Raw genomic sequence first — 13,152 nt, forward strand, 5'->3', positions numbered from 1 at the left:
TTTTACCGCACCACATCATACAATATGATGTCATAACTAAAACATCTATGATTTAAGAGATCAGATAGACAGAAACATGAAGTTTAAAATAAAATCCCCAGGATGAGAAAAAATGCTGTTCTGTGCAAATGATACAGCAAAGAGTTCGCTCATCACTAGAGAACTTCCACCCTCACGTGTACATATTTAACTACGTCAGATCATTCTGATATCAAATATGTGAAATATGAAACATAATTCAAATGTGAATAATTCCCATTAATTTATTAGAAAACCTCTTATCAGTTAGAAACACCCATAATGTAATATCCATAATCCATAATGTCACATCCATATTTTTTTGTCCAGAATTATGACTTTATGACTGCCGAAATGTGACTTAGTCAATATGTAAATATGTTTTCTTTCCTCCATTCGAGCAGAACTGGGGCAGATCAGTGTGTCTGACAGCAGACTCCATAGTCTTGGCGCTGCCCTGTCTGAGCTGGTATGCCCCCAGCGCTGAGAAGTCCCTAGTCTTGTAGTATCATGAAACAGTATTGCAGGGTTGATGAAACAGTGTCCGAATCTTCACAGGGCATTAAATGGCGCCCTTGGTTAAGAAATGATGTCAGGTGTCATTGAATTAGTTGTTGTTTTTAAAGCAAACAGTGCCATCTGATGGCCTCTGAAAATCAGGACACTGTTTCATGAAACATCATTTACCTGTCACGAGTGCATACACATGAGTGGGGTGGTTTCATTCCATGATTTTATTTAGGTCAGCGGTCCAATTTTGGGAGCCACCACCATCATCTTATAATGACCCAACTCAACAAACAACTTTATTTATTTAAGCATAAAGAAGAAATGGGTAGTTAGAAGCACACATGACACAATATAGCAGTTTAATGCGCTAGAATTCAAAATATCAAATTTCATGGATGAATTAAATTATTTTCTTGTTGCCATCGCTTTGTTGTTTTTTGAATTCCAACATTTATATCCTGTCTGAGAGAGAGAGAGAGAGGAGGGAATCAAACACAGTTGAAGTCCTGTCTCTCTGCAGCCTGTCAGTGTGTCCCACGGTACAATAGCGCCTCCCTCCAAAGCTCACTTGACCTTCCACTGGAGCGAAAAAAACAACAACCTCCAGCCAGCACCAAATACTTCCTGAAAGCTGGTTTCAGACAGGAAAGACTAAATGTCACCGTGTTCAAAGTTTGTCACCACACACAGGTCTGCAAGGTCGACACGGTCACCCGCTCTGCTTCTGTTGTGTGAGATAGGAATCAAAGTATTTCTCCTGAAGTTTCTTCCTAAATGGACACCTGACGGTCCAGGTCAGTGTTGATGCACATTTCCCATGTTCATCCAGTCATATCAGCAGGATGAACTGATTTAGAAGACGCCTTGTTGGACTCACCGAACCAGCAGAGTTTCTTTTTTTTTTTTGGCTTCAAAAAAAGACAAACAAACTTTGCTTTGATTTTCTTGAGTCTTAGGCATGTGGAGCTGACCTGCAGTTATTTCATAAGTATATCTGGTGATGAGATGATGTAGAGAACTTGAATCCAAACAGAATGACAAACTGTGGAAACCACCTCAGCTCGACTCATCGACGTTTGGGACAACGATTCTAAGTCACTGTGTAATGCGAAAGAGCCCTCAATGGTTAGATTCGACAGTGGTTCCTTTATTGTCAGAACAGACACCAAACAGTCCATATTCAAAACTAAATTTCAATGCAGTGGCACAGAAAGCAATGGGATGCGGATGTATGAAAATATTAATAATGAAATAAAGCAACAGCTGCATCAAGAAGAAACACAAAATAAATAAATCTGTCCATGAACACTTGGTTTATGTATCAAACTCAAGGCTTGTGGGCCAAATCAGGCCCGGCCATTCATTTAGTGATGCCTGTACTGTAATATCATTGTCACTGCTTAACAGTTTTCTAGCAAGCAGAGGTTAGTAGAGGCGACAGTTCACCCTGAAACTTCTTGAAAGATGGATAAAACAGAGGTATGCTTGTACTCAGAGTTGGAAAACTATGATGTCGAGTTCTGGATGAACATGTCAGACGACAATTTTCAGATGAAACATTTATGCTAAAAATCTGACTCTATATATAACAATGTATAAAAATGTTATACTGTTCACAGCTCAAGTTTCAGCCACTTGCGTGACCGAGTTTAAACATACAGCTTACAGTAATTCACGGATGCACGCTTCTTTATAGTCAAATTTTAGCATCCTTTTAGTCCCCTATTGTGTCCTTCAAGTGCTCTGATGCTCTCGAACTGGCTAAATGGCATCTGAACTCAACTCCAAATGCATTGCATTGAATGAAAAGAATGAGAGAGTCCGTTTTAGGAAACCGTAACACATGCTTCTACCAAAATTGGTAGAAAATAAGTAGTCCGGGCTGACCTCTGACCTCGCTGGTGGACAGCACCAATGACCTCCATGAAACAGCGCAGTGAGTAACTAGTCACAGGAGGAAAAAAGAGTGACCAGGGAGAGTGAGCCGGTGATGTCACTCCTCCCAGACAAGCAGGAGTGGAGTCTAATTAGAATCCTCGGCGGCTAACAGACACACGTCCTGCATGATTGAGTCCAAAGTGGCTGACGCCGAAAAACGTGCTGGTGGATCTGCGGGAGCTCAATCTCGCAGTGACTCTCAGAGCAACAAGACGTTCTCTCCCCAGCTTTGGAGGGAGGCAGGACTTGAAATTAACGCCTACGTCAAAACTCGAGGACGTTATCAGAGAGACGGGGAGGCACGGGCGACGCAGAGCCAGAGTCGAGCCGCCGGGTCCAAGTTGCCACACGAGCCGCGCAGATGGCGTCGGTGCTCGGGAACAACAGCCGCGCGTCCGGAGCCCAAAGCGGACAGCTAAAATGTAAGCTGAAGAGGAGACGGAGGAGACGCTGCAAGAGAAAAGGTACAACTTTAGCAGACTTCTTTCATTCCGGTGGCGTTTTTTATTCCTCCCGCTGAGTGCCAGAGGTCGAGCGCACCTTGGCGGGGCTTCGAAGCGCTCAGGCGGGCGCGACTGCGCTGCCTCAGCCGACGCTCCCGACTCCTCCGCTGCGTTTGGAGTCAGAGAAAAATAAAGGAAATGTTATTTAACATAACTATTTGGCGTTGTGATAACTAAAGAAGGCATTTGGTGGTCACTGAACGGACAGCCTTTGGTATTTATAAATCGTTTTTTTCCCCACCTCAAAGTTTATTCTTCATTTAAATTGAAACAATCCTCGTTAAAAAATAGCAAATACACGAGTTTATCCGTGACAACGAGGTGGTATGATTTATTATGTTTGGGTTTATTAAAATACAAATTTTAAAAACTTTTTTTTCGCCCCACTTAAAACCAGCGATTTAGCAACTCCATATTAAATATAAACAATGTATGGATTGCAAATTTAATGGTGCTGCATTTTTATTTTTTGAGGAGGATGTGAATTGATACTAAACCACTTTCAGATGAATACACTTCAAAATTAAGTTGCTGGATTTTGATTTTTAAATCAAACCTTCTTTACAACTTTATTATTATTATTTTTTTGTGGTCGCTGCTTATGCATTCTGAAATGCTACTGTTTCAGAACTTCACTATTTATATAACAGCAGTCGAACTGGTGATGAAAGCAACTCCAAATCTCACTTGATCTTTTCTTACACCGACTCAGCTGAAACAAAACAACAACAAGGCAATTACAAATCCAGTCCATCAAAATATTCACTCAAGTTTGATATTTAAAAAATGGTATTTACTTGATAAATTGCCAAATCATTTCTCAGCAGCCACGTGCTGTTTCTGCTCTGAAAACAAATACAAAAATGACATTTAAGAGACTGGGAATGTCACTGAATGTTTTGTACTTCTAAATAAATCATCTTTAGAGGATTTATGTTGTGGCATTTTGGCTAATTCACAGAAAGATACTGAAAACAGTGTTTGGCACATCATCAGAAAGAACACTTTAATTATTGCCGCCGCCGCCGCCGTCAGAGTTTCAAATGACACGTTCACTTCTGCGTTTTTCACTTCTGAACGATCCCACTTGTGGGTTTTTTGTGGCTGGAACAGTAGCGCCTTCGCCCCGTCGCACGATGGCTGGCAGCACGTTGACACGTCCGACTGCAATTGAATGCATAACAAGCTTTCATAAACACTTTGCACTTGTCATCAAGTCTCAAACAGACAACCGCTCCTCATTTCCATAACCTCTTGATTTTTAATAGCCCAAGTAATTGAGACAAGGGAGACAATACATAAAATATTGTGCTGAGGCAAATGTATTTACATAATGGAAATGACAGAATTGGTTCCACAACATTAAGCTTTGCATATGAGTTTCACACAAGGCATGCACATTAGCTCGCGGCCCTTTGCGCTGGGCAGCTAATTTATCAGCAGTGTTGATTCATTTTGATAACACGGGACATTAGGGGCCAGGCTCTAGGGTCGGCTTTTTGATGCAGGCTGTGTTGGGCTCGTGGAAGGCTGCAGTAGGTGTCTTGTGTTGCCTCTCATTTGCTTTGTTTTTGAGGTTGAAATATCAACAAAATCCCATTTTCTTCTCATCAAATTGTATTGTTTTCTTGTGTCAGAGAGACACACACACTTTGGCAGGTGATATCATTAGAAGACGCTCGGATTTTTGATGCCGGAATTGAGAGCTGGTCTCCGCGGCGGGGAGGGTTGTCACCATGCAGAATTGGCGTAACACACCTCCAGCCTTCTTTTTTTGTTACTTCTCCTACATATCTGAGCTGTTGAAATCGTTCAGCAATTTCCTCGCGCGTTTTTCTGAAGCAAATTCTCGATTTCATTGTGCGATTGTGCGGACTTGAGCGCCCTCTCTCGGCCACCTGTCTTGGTCGTGTGCATGTGACTGCAGCCTTCTTGTGTCATGACGTATGTCGGCGCTTAATTAGCAGCGGGGTGACGTTTTACTGCTTTGTCCCTGAGTGATATTACCATGTCACCAAATTAAAACCGGACATCTGGACCAACGACAGTCGGCCGGTGCGCATAAATTTCTGCGACTCGTTCGATTAAACTTGTGTCGCTGAGGTATTCGCAGAAGGCTCGGCTTGACTTTTCACTGCTTTTTGAATGAACTCAAATAAGCAGTGCAGAGATTTATACACCGACATCATCATTTTTACAAGCACACTTATCACCCAGTGCTCTCAGCGTACGGCGCAGTATATCAGCGCATCATCACAAGTGCCCCGGGGGAAGGCGGAAGACACACAGTATCACATCATTTATGGAGTAATTACTTTCACGATCTTGTTCGTGGACGGCGAGGGGGTGGGGTGGTGTGCGGCAGAAGGATGAGGGTCATCATGCGTCAGTCTGTCAGCAGAGACGTGGGGTCAGCACCACACAAAAGCAGGGAGCTCATCATTGTCCTTCAGCCAAAAGCCCACACGTGGAAGCCAAGAGAAATTTTTATTTTGGAATGTAACATTAAAAAAATGTTTTTTTGCATGTTAAGATGGGTGATTTGTTTATTGAGGATGCATGTTGCTCATACAAAAGTAGTTAAACAGTTCAATAATAAAATATATATATATATCTGATCTAAGATAAGTACTGAAAAAGCTGGATAAAATAACTTAAATAAAAATAACGCAATTTTGTAAATTTGTGAAAAGGGTTGACAGTATTGACCCTTGAACTTCAATGCACGTGTAAAGAATCATGATTTAAATTGCTGTCATTTTCTTTTATTTCTCATTTGTCATTGCGTTCGCCGATAAAGTTAGGACCACTAATAAGTATTTTAAAAAATACTTGCATTTTCTGAGCAAGTGAAGTTCTATATGACAGACTGTGGTATCTGCAACTGATAAACATCAGCACTAGCTACTGACCACTGCAGCCAGGTCTGCACATCATAGGCGATGGCTTTGACCAGCCTGACCAGTGTATGGGTCGATTATTTTACCTGACAAGAAGCCTGTAGAAGGAATGTGCGTCCTGAAAGGTGTGAAAAAAATATTTACAGTGAACAAAACGCCAATATTGTTGAAGCTGCTTGATTTATGAGATGCAGCTGAATAGTTTCACACCTTGTCCTCCGTTTCTCCTATTATTCATGTGTGTCCTAAAGCTCCTTCAAAGGGAGTTTCCAAGGTCGAAAGGGGATGAAATAACCAAACTGACCCTGACCATTTTTGAGGTTTTCATGCCACTGATGGGGCGCACATTTTTTTAACCTCTTATGAGCAGCAAATAAAGGCAAGGATATTGAACAATCCTCATAGCTGGAGGTCATTAACACCTTCTCTGTCAGTGTTTTTTGAGGATGTTTTAATGAGATTTTTTTTTTCTCCACTAGTGGGAATCACATCTGAAAATGTTACATGTAACAACAATAATAACGGAAAGGGATTTTAAGTAATAGAGTTCCTCTGGTTGATGTAAGGTCAAGGCTGACTGAAGAGTTAAACACTGGCTTTCTACACAGTGATGTGTATGGCATTGTACTTTGTTTATGAGTGCAGGTGTTGATATGAATGAGACGATGACAAACAGTAATGGTGAGGGGAGGTTTTCCCTCTCATCTTGCCCAGTAGTTTCATGATTGCACGTCTGTATTCCTGATTCACACTTGTGTGTCTAGAGAGATGAAAAACTCCCCATTGTCCGTTCATGTAGTTTCTGTCTTTGGCAGATCTTTTTTTTCCTCATGAGCTGCCTTGTAGGAGGACAATGTTTCCACTCACTTTCATGATGGAGGTTGAATGAATCGATGAAACGGCGGGATAGAGGCGGGAAGAAAATGTGTGCAGAGTAGAAGGAAACTGTTGCTGCATTGGTACAAACAGTCCAAATATGTGGATTGGGCTGATGGAGCTCATTGTGCTGCGCTGGCCCGGGGACGAGGATGTCGCTTTGTCCCTGTGGATTTCTGTTTTTCCTTTTAGATCGGCGTTACAGCACCTGCACAATAACAGAACAGTGTATGAACATATGCAGCGGAGGAGATGCAACTATATCTGCTCGGGTTCATGTTGCATTGAAGTGTCATTTTAGTACTAAATTAATGTTGCACTTTAATGCTAAACTCCTCAGAATGAGACCATGTATATCACGTCTTTCTTTTCTGCTTCAAAGCGGTGATTTTGACGGCGATAGCAGAATATTTGCGGTTGTGTCCACACATTATCTGAACAGTGATTTACAGACTTTTTTTTTCCTCCGATGACATTTTCCCATAAGAGTTGGCTTAAAGCTTGTAAACCAAATATTTATTTCACTGTAGTTTAAATCTTGTTTTATGGCTCCATTATAGCAAATTATATTGCTTTATAGCTTGTCTTGAAAATTATTATTATAGGACTGTTTTTATTGATTCAGGACTTTGAGTTAATGTTCTAAATGTGCTATTTTCATGCGTTATTTCAACATATTTGCTTTTAAACTGTCCATAAATGACTTATAATTGTTTTTCTTTCTTAAACTTGTTGCCCATGAGAGTTCAGATACTAACAGCTTCGGACTCATTTGGTAGCTTTGGGTCTTAATCAGTGCATTTTCATCGGACACCCTGGATTCCAATTCAATTGTCAGAGAGGCACTTGATTTTATTTTATTATTATTCTTTTTTCATGTAACTGCTGTCGTGGAAAGAAAAATGATACCCCATGCATTCTACTTTGTGCACTTGGCAGAAGAATTTTATTTATTTCTCTGTTCATTTGATGACAATGTTGACACAATGAAGCTTTCATCATCATTTATCATTTATATTTGTCTCTGTCAATATAATGTAGTCACCCTTTTTTATCCAAGATTTTTCATGATAATGTCTGAGATTGTGCTGAATTTTGAGGGTGTTTGAAGACTTTTTTCCACCACTGTAAGTAAAAACATTTTTAGAAATATTGAATACTGTCTCCTTTTACATACTGCAGTATGTAGTATGATTTTTTTAATACTCTAACATACATATATAGTTGACACCATCTCAGTTATTGTCTCATAAGAGATACTTCTCCTGCAGCGTAACGCAGTATTCTCCACCTATACCTGTCTTCATCACCAGCCGTATCCAAAATTTCTGCCCTCCTACATGGTCTCCAAACTATCTATTGGGATATACGTATAAACAAAAGCTTTGTAAAAATAATGTGAGTTTAACAATATGAGAAAGGTTGCATGCAGAGAGTATTTTATTTCTGTGTCAAGGCTGCAGCATCATTAGATGTGTTACATTCCTCCACTATCGTGGTGTTATGGAGCTCTCTTGTCACTCACATGCCTCGGTTTCCATCGATTTTTCAATTTCTGTATCAGTTCAAATTGCCGTTTACGACCCACATTCGAGTTGGGAGGACATGAAACGGTCACCAGTGATGCGCTACAGACAGTAGCCTCGGTGCCAGGAGCTGAAAATGTTGCTCACCTCTATAGCAGAGGAAAACTGGCCCCTATCCAGTTCTCATGTCGGACACGGACCTGTAACCGCCTGCTTCAAGTCCCGAAGGGCCGCCTCAGAAACTGTTCCCCCATGTACTGCTTTTGGTTTTAAACCTCTGTTACATTTGTTTGTGTTTGTGCTGATAAATGCATTTAAGCTGCGGGCGAAAAACACTGCTGGCATTTATCAGGTTAATGAAGGTCAGCGTGGATGGAACAGTGCGGCGCGGCTTGCGTGGCTGCCAGAATTTACAGTCGCTGATTAAAGGTAGCGGCACTAGAAGGCAGCAGTTTAGGACATGCTGTCCTCTGAGTGAGGGAGTGTTTCGCTGAAGGCGGTGAGCGGGGTTGGGACTGGCTGTGGTCTCCGGAGGACGGCTAATGAAACGACCACCGAATAAAAAAGAACAACTTTAGCGTAATTAGCTGTTATCTCATTTGCCCCCCTGCTGACTTGGCTCTGGAATAGTCCCCTGGTCAGGGTCCCCTCCAAGTTCTATAAGAGTTAACTCCGCTTTAAGGTCACGACGAATAAATCCCGCGATATTTTGTCAACAATTAAGGCGCTGAAATGTCGAGGCTTGTCGTAGCAATGTTGTTCTTTGACAACCAAACACTGTGCGTGTGTTCCTGTCCGGTGACGGGCGTGTGAGATGATGCCGTCGCCTCAACGTAGCAGTGATGTTTCTGTTCCTGCTGGTGTGTCGGAGGCGCTCGCAGCTAACTGTCAGCCCCCATCAATGTACATGCGGCACGGCGAGTCAGCAGCATGATCACTTTCTATCAGCGTGTGTGTGTGCGAGTCCGCCGGCCACGCCACCGGCGCCAAAAAAAGATGGAAGTCGAAATGTGATTTGACATTTGATCGTATGAAGGAAAATATGCTTTTGTCTTTCTTGGCTTACTTGTCTAATTTTGAGATTTTCCCCTGAGTTTTGTCTGTAAGGATCTGTCACATGTGGGCGCCAGAGAGAGAACAGAAGGTGGCATATCACAGCAACATACTGACAAACCAACGGAACGTATGTTTGCATTATTCATGTGTGAATGGTGTGATATGCAATAGACACACTAATGTATGTGAGATGAGTACGGCATTGTAAAGAAAAAGTAGCTACTACTAGAGTGGTTTGTCACCATCTATATCTTTAATCTTCTGTGGATATTTACAAGCTTGCACAACCAAAGTAAAGACAAAGGCAATCAAAAAAAAGTCTGGATCTTGTCAAGTTAACACAGAAACTATTGCGCTGACTCGGATCAAATTGAGCTCTTAAAATTGTAAATATTGACATCATAGTGAGCAAACAAAACCAATGATGGACGTGGAGGAGGAAAACTCTCTCTCTCTCTCTCTCTCGCTATATATATATATATATATATATATATATATATATATATATATATATATATATATATATATATATATGCGCAGTGGCACTCAAAGTGCTAAGACTCAGTAGTCACAGAAGCTGAAACTGTTTGACAGTAGATGAGGTCTCTCTACAAGGATACAAGCAAAGCGTTCACATCCAACCTAGAAATGTGCTTGCTCAGTGAAAGCACTTTTCACATCTTGCAGGCAAAACATTTGTCCGTTTAATGATCCTAATTAGCTCTAACTGTTTCGTCGTCCCTGAGTCATCATACCCCGAGTCTGTAGCACGGGATTGTCTCGCTCTCTCCCCTCATCTGCTCTCGCTGTCCTCCTGCTTTGTTTCTCTGCATCCCTTTAGTTGCTAGCTCTCTCTGCTCCCAAGCTCTTCTTCATTGGTTTGCAGCCACTGGTGGGATATCGCTGAGTGTTGCACAAATATACGTGCTATGTCTCTAATGTTAAATCTGAAGTGTAGAACTGAGGTGACATTCGCCTCAGTTGTGTTTTCTTCTGTTGTGTCTGAGCTGAAGTCTGGCATGACACAAGCTCTCAATCACGTAAACAATAAGACCCAGAATTATGTATTTATTTTAATAATATGCTATTTCTATTTATCCATGATGTGTAATTTTATTACTCTTTACAAATTCACATCGCAGTGTAAAAATGAAAAACTGAGCAGGTATTTCTCTGGAAAATCGCACTGCATGTTGTGATGCTGCAGCCCCACCTGCACAGCAGACCTGCAGCTGCAGACATTAGCGCTATCCAGCCATGGTGGCGGTCATTTGGCAGGCAATTCTTCTCCGTACAGTAAAATGACAACCGAATTGCAGTTTGCAACGTGTGCACCCACAGACTCAGATGCCGCATTTAGACAAGACACTTTAAATCGGCCAAAATCGAGCACTACCAAGAGGCTAACAAAGGAATGCTAACCGGAGATAACTGTAGGCGAAACCAATGCTCATGGAGTTTATTTTGGATGAGAAGATGAGTTCTGTTGTTGAAGACCGGATGTGTACTGTCAGTTGCTAATAGTACATCTGGAGCTGTGATACTTTTGAGGTGAGTGGAGTTGACAAAAAGAGGAGCAGTCTGTCAGGTGATACGGCAACTTTCCAGTATTTAGCAAGTGAAGTTTACCTTGTGGATTTGATCTGTATATTCAAAAGGGAATACACTGTTTTTATTTCATATCAAGCACTTTGCCATTTGTATTGTTCATTTGCTTTAAAAGTTTTTGATAGATTTTGATTGATTGATGTTCAGTATTACTGTGATTTAGTAAGTTCGTGTAATTAGTCCGGCCAAAAAAAATGGTGACCAGTGCACCCCGAATAAATTGTATCGGAATGAAGTTGAATCGGGACTCAAGGATGTCGTCCTATCTCGCGGTAATTTCGTCAGACAAAGATGGCACCAATGTTACAATTACACTGACTAAAACTGTGTGGATTTGCGTTGTGGTTGACGAATAAAAACAAGACTAAAATATTTTCCAAGAAATACAAAATAAACAAAAACTCGCTCCTCATTTACTACACATGAAGAAATGCGAAACGTTTATCTCGGCAGCGGTATCCTCCAGTTATGTATCCTCTTGCTGCGCCCCTGTGCCTTCAAACCAAACTGCATGCAGGAGGACTATTGAAAACGCTGGAGCATTTTAGGACTGCAGTAGTTCTGCCCCAAGTTTTATTTATTTTATTTAAACCTGATGATGCTCAACTACAAAAATGTTGACTGAAATACAGTGAGTTTTCGATGGACTAAAACTGGACAATTTTAAAATATGTGGTTTGTCAGTGAAGATACAAAAAGACAATCCAGAGCCATGAATGAACCTTGTGACCTTGTGGTCCTGACATATTTTCTGTCAAAGGTGGATCATTTGAAACGCTGACCTTCAGCTGACGCGCCATCGAAAGTCATTGACTGCTGAATTAAATTTCCATCTCATGCACCCTGGCTATTAAATAAAAGGCTACATTCAGTTATTTGATTACAAACAGAAACATAAAAGTCAATAGGGGACATTCAACTTTTTCTGCTTTCATTGGTGAAGTGTTCAGGGACACTGTGTACTGAGCTGTTTCATGTAACCCCAATGGCTGAGAGGTGAAGGCCTGCTGATGAAGTATAATAACCAAGAAACAGTCAGCCAGTAGTTTCTCAATAAGTGACGTCTATTCAGTCAAAGAAAATGTGTCACAGTTGGGAGCCAAACCAGAGTCGGGAAAAGAAGCTGATTCTTATTGGTGCAGCGCCAAGAGGTTCAGGTCGAAATCAAAGTGAAAAATACACAAACCCAAAATGTTTGACTGAAGGACCATCAGTACAAAGTGTCTCCGCTGGGTGACTGGACCCGCACAACAGCAGCGCAGTCCATGCTGACGTGGCAAAGCTAACGGTGATACTCTGCCTCATATGGAATAATGAAATTGGATGAAGCAGCTTAGGCGTCCCTTCTTCCGCCATCACACTGGGTGCCTATTTGAGATAACGTTAATGAAGGAGACTTTAGCTAAGAACAGACGCGACTTATTGCCGAGGGGGGGGCGGCGGCGACTGGCAGTGTGGAGGGATGAGCTGCAAACTGCATTTATTACCATTAATAAGCTGGGATTGCTTTACAAGAGGGGCCCTCTCCAGTGTTTTCTCCAGAGGTCAGGGAGAAACCTACACCTTCGCAAGGCAGTGATGGGGAAACCAGGGGACCACAGCGGAACTTTCATGTACTGCATCATCATGATCGCTGCTGTCCATCCATTTAATATATAATATTCAGGTCTATTAGAGTTTGCAGCGTCAGCAGACACATTTCTTCTCTTGGCAGCACGGACAGTGTTCTCCAGCTCTGGTAGTTTTGACCCCTAATGTCAGATACAGTGTTAGAAGCGAAATAATATTGAGTTGTAAATTACAGTGGAGCTCAGAGGTGGGCCATGAAATTTCCTCAGGGGAGACATTATACTGCAACTATTGTGAAGGGCTGGGCGGCCAGAAACAGAAGGAACGACTAATATGAAACAGAGATCCGAAAACTTTGAAATGCTCTCTGAGTGAGCATGAGTTATAAATGAAATCATTTAAACGTTGAAATTCAGTTAGGATTGAAAATTATTACTGTGTTGAAACAGACATAAACATATCCAAAAAATAAATAAATAATACAAAACTAGCTATAGACAGTACATTCCATAACAACCCCCCAAAAAGAAACTCATTGCAGGCTGTATGACCAAGAATGATGACTCCGCTTTGCCCCGGAGAGCCAGTTGAATGACAAAAGTACAAAAGTGATGGAGCGGGTCCAGAGAGAAGGAGGGTGAAGGTGGA

General features: G+C 41.6%; 1 protein-coding gene across 2 annotated transcripts in view; it reads left to right on the forward strand.

Annotated features, from left to right (window-relative positions):
* Window positions 1–2,528: 2,528 nt before the first annotated feature.
* adarb2 (adenosine deaminase RNA specific B2 (inactive)) overlaps window positions 2,529–13,152 on the forward strand; it is a 159,087-nt gene continuing 148,463 nt past the window's right edge. The window contains exon 1 of one of the 2 annotated variants that reach the window (XM_053858334.1): window positions 2,529–2,930. In XM_053858334.1, coding sequence (XP_053714309.1) covers window positions 2,828–2,930 — 103 coding nt within the window. In that variant the 5' untranslated portion in view covers window positions 2,529–2,827. The remainder of the gene's footprint in view (window positions 2,931–13,152) is intronic. The other variant, XM_053858333.1, reaches the window with a different exon arrangement.

The sequence above is a fragment of the Synchiropus splendidus genome, chromosome 3 (genome assembly GCF_027744825.2).
Source record: "Synchiropus splendidus isolate RoL2022-P1 chromosome 3, RoL_Sspl_1.0, whole genome shotgun sequence".
In the NCBI taxonomy this organism is placed as follows: domain Eukaryota; kingdom Metazoa; phylum Chordata; class Actinopteri; order Syngnathiformes; family Callionymidae; genus Synchiropus; species Synchiropus splendidus.